Source organism: Hippocampus comes, unplaced genomic scaffold (assembly GCF_001891065.2).
Source record: "Hippocampus comes isolate QL1 unplaced genomic scaffold, H_comes_QL1_v1.1 scaffold49, whole genome shotgun sequence".
NCBI lineage: Eukaryota > Metazoa > Chordata > Actinopteri > Syngnathiformes > Syngnathidae > Hippocampus > Hippocampus comes.
In genome coordinates this window covers 275,428-278,787 of record NW_017804830.1, presented here as the reverse complement: position 1 = coordinate 278,787, position 3,360 = coordinate 275,428, and the positions used below count along the sequence as shown (strand labels likewise).

Genomic DNA, 3,360 nt, shown 5'->3' with positions numbered 1-3,360 from the left:
CGGCCCCTCCCCTCCAAGGGCCGACAGTGGCGGCCCCGCCCAGCGGCGTCCCGACCAAGGCGGCGGCGGGACGGCGCTCACCTTCGTCTTGCGCGTGGAGCGCCTCGGAGCTGCCGCTGAGTTTGGTGCCGGGATCCCTCTTGGGTTTGGGCGGCGGCTGCTTGCGCTCGTCGGCGTCGCCGCCCACCGAGTCGAGGGACTGAGAGCGGACGCCCAAGGCCTGGCCGGGAGCGGGCGGCAGATCCGCCAAACCCATTCGCAAATGTTTGCCGCGGTAGGCCCCGTCCGCCGCGCCCGACGCCTCCTCCTCGGGCCTGCGGAAACGGGGAGAAGCGTGCGGCGTTCAAAGCGTCCGGCTCGGGGACGACGTCGACCCGGACGATAGACGAGCGTCGCGAACCGGGAGAGGCGTTTTGGACGAGGACGCGGACCGTCGCACCTTGAAGCGGGGACCCTCAACGTGAGCGTGTTCAAGAATCGCGGCAAAGGTGACAACAAAAAGCGGACAGAAAACAAATGAGGCGGCCGAGAGAAGAAAAAAGAAAAGTCACACGAGCAAAAAGATGCCGAAAAACATCGAGGAAGCGCAAATGACAGGAGCCAAAGAACTCGGTCACCCGGCGGCTAAAACACGGCAGGAGAGAAAGCAAATCGCAATGACGCACGTTTGGAAACAATCCCCAAAAGCAGTCGCGGGCCGCGGCGACCGCCATTTCCAAAGCCGAGCGCCCGACGCTCACGCGCAAGACGTACGCCAGCAGCCACGCGAGCGGACCGAGCCCCGAGTCCGGGGCGGGACGGCCGGTCCATCCGCCACCAAGTCAAACCGCGCTGGGGGCTCACCTTTTGATGGCCTCCCCTTGACGTTTCTTCTTCTGTTTTTTCTCCCGGTCGGCATCGTTTCGAAGGCGGTCGCTCTCTCTGGCGATGTCCGAAGCGTTCTGGATGACCAGGCGGTCGTAGGTCCGAAGGCATCGCTCCTCCACGTCGTGGAAAAAGCCGCGCGAGGTCGAAGAGGCCTCCTCCTGCGACGTCATCGTGCCCGGGGGACCTGAGCACAGAAGAACAGTGTTGCAAAAAGGCCATCGGGAGAGTCCCGACGGCTTCGGAAGCGGCCCCCCCACTCGTGCGCGCGTGGGCCGGAAGACCGCGTCACCATTCGGACCCACCGAATCAAGTTTGGGGATCCCAATAAGTGGAGACGTCCAAAAAGGTCTCTGGAGCAAAAACTGTTTTCATGTCCAAAAAAAAAAATCGCACTGACAAAATCGTAACATAAAGCGCTGGTCAAAACGGGGGGGCGGGGAGCTCAACGACCAATCACAAAACTCGCTTGCACAAAAGGCAAGGGAGGAAAACGAGAACCGAGAACGCAAAGGAAAAACAATGTATTCACCACACGCTAGAAAAAGCCCAAATCACAAAACAAAGCCATCCTTACACAACAAACGGCACGAAGAGGTCAAAAACGAAAACGACGAGATCGATAGCAAAGAGTGCGAGCAAGGAAGCAACAAGGCCAAAAGAAGACTCCGACAACCAAGCGACGGACAGCAGGCGGCTCCTTAAATACGCAGGCAGGCCCTTGATTGGCAGCAGGTGCGCAAGCAGAAAGTCCGCTCGGGCTGCCACCTGCTGGCCGGGCCAAGAACAGCAACGGGACGGAGCGAGGGTTGCCCTTCCGGAATCTCCAGCGACACGACAAAAGCCGTGCGCGCTTTGGCCACAAAGCGGAGCGCCCAGCTCCGGGAGCGCAACCCGGCGGGGCCGCTCGAGTCCCGCCTCGCCTCCCCGACCGCCGACAATCGTGACACAAAGAGCGCGCGTGTTGCCGAGCGATCTCGGAGCCTCAACGGGGAAACGACGAGACTCCCGCCCCCAGACTTATCCTCCGCAAAGAATGACCGGTCGTCATGTGGCCGAGGAACGACTTGCGACCATCTCCGTGTCCGTGCGACGGCGCTCCCGGGTGGCCGAGGCACGCGCGGCGGAAGGAGCCGCGCCAAAAAAAGACGGTCGACACTCTTGACGGTCTCTCTCACCGAGCCGTCGCTGTCTGTTTTGAGAAAGTCCAACGGAAAGGTGACGCGTCGCCCTCCTTTGGCTATCGGCGGCATTCCCATCCATCGATCGGGGCGACGGTGATTTGCGACAAACGTTCCCAAATGGCAAATGCGGACGATGGGCCGCCACCATGTCCAAATCGCCTCATGGCGTCCCTCCCCTCCGCCCGTACGACGTCTCTCCCCCCAAAATGGCACGAGAAGTCAGCCTGCGGTATCCTAGCAACAGAGGCATCTCTCAGGGGAGCGCCATGACGTCACGCTTCCTGGCCGACGACGACAGGAGAGCAAATTGTGCGCGTGTGTGTGTCTTTCTCGCCCTCTCCGTCTATTCAGAGATCAATAGCTTTATCGATCGATCAATCCATCTATCTCGACTTCCTCTCATTCCTCCCGCAAAGATCAAAGAGGAAAAACGGACCCCCAAGACGCCCCCTTGGCGGCCGACGCTCACCGCAAGAGTGGTCACGCGGCGGCCGTCCTTCCTCCGCCGCCCCCCCCTACGACCTTGCCCGTCCGCTTGCGCGCGGCGCCTCCATCCCTTCCGCTGAGGGTCCTCGGTCAGGTGTGCCGGGCGGTCGCCATCCAGCTCCCGTCCAAACCGGCTCGCCTCTCGCGAACGTGCGCGCGCACGGGCGCGTGCCTTTCGAGGGAGGCTGTAACCATGGCAACCGGACGTCTTCGCGCCACTCGCTCGACTCCTCCTCTTTATGTCGGTTTTGGGGGGTTTCGATGCCGGTCTGACCTGGCGCACCCAAACATACCGTGCGGGTTTGGCAGAATCCCCTGTCGGAAAGACTTTAAGGTCGCGTCAGCGGTCATCTGGGGGGGGTGCGGCAGGAAAGGCCCCGAGCCCCCGTCTGAGAGTGTTTGGCTGCAGCCTCGCGGATCCGCGCCGTTCGCTCTTTCTTGTCCCGATTGCAAGTTTGCATTCTTGGTCGTCTTCGTTGCGTCTTCGTTCGTCCTCCGAGTCAAAGTCGAGCGCCTCGGAGCGGCGAACGTCGGCTGCCGATGTTTTCCCCCTCGCCGTTTGACACGTCTGTCGGAACACTTTGCTTTGGGTGAACCTCAAGTTTGCTGTCATTTTGTTGATTTCAGATCCAACTTTTTTTGTTCCTTTTTTGACCTTTAATTCAAGGGGATGAACTCTGACATTTTGAAATCCACGATATGGACAGTATGGTTGTTGATCAGGAAAATTCAATCGATGCTATTGTTGCCACGACTTGTGCTCGTTAATCCGTGTTGCCGGACCTCCCTGTGCTCCCCCCCCAAGAAAAATAAGAGGAAAAAACAA

At 60.1% G+C, this 3,360-nt stretch overlaps 1 protein-coding gene across 1 annotated transcript in view; it reads right to left on the bottom strand.

Moving 5' to 3' along the window:
* The window catches only part of LOC109514239 (neuronal tyrosine-phosphorylated phosphoinositide-3-kinase adapter 2-like), a 5,417-nt gene extending 2,601 nt beyond the window's left edge, over positions 1-2,816 (bottom strand). The window contains 3 exon segments of the mRNA XM_019867167.1: positions 16-314; positions 844-1,051; positions 2,518-2,816. Coding sequence (XP_019722726.1) covers positions 16-314; positions 844-1,037 — 493 coding nt within the window. The 5' untranslated portion in view covers positions 1,038-1,051; positions 2,518-2,816.
* Positions 2,817-3,360: the final 544 nt, after the last annotated feature.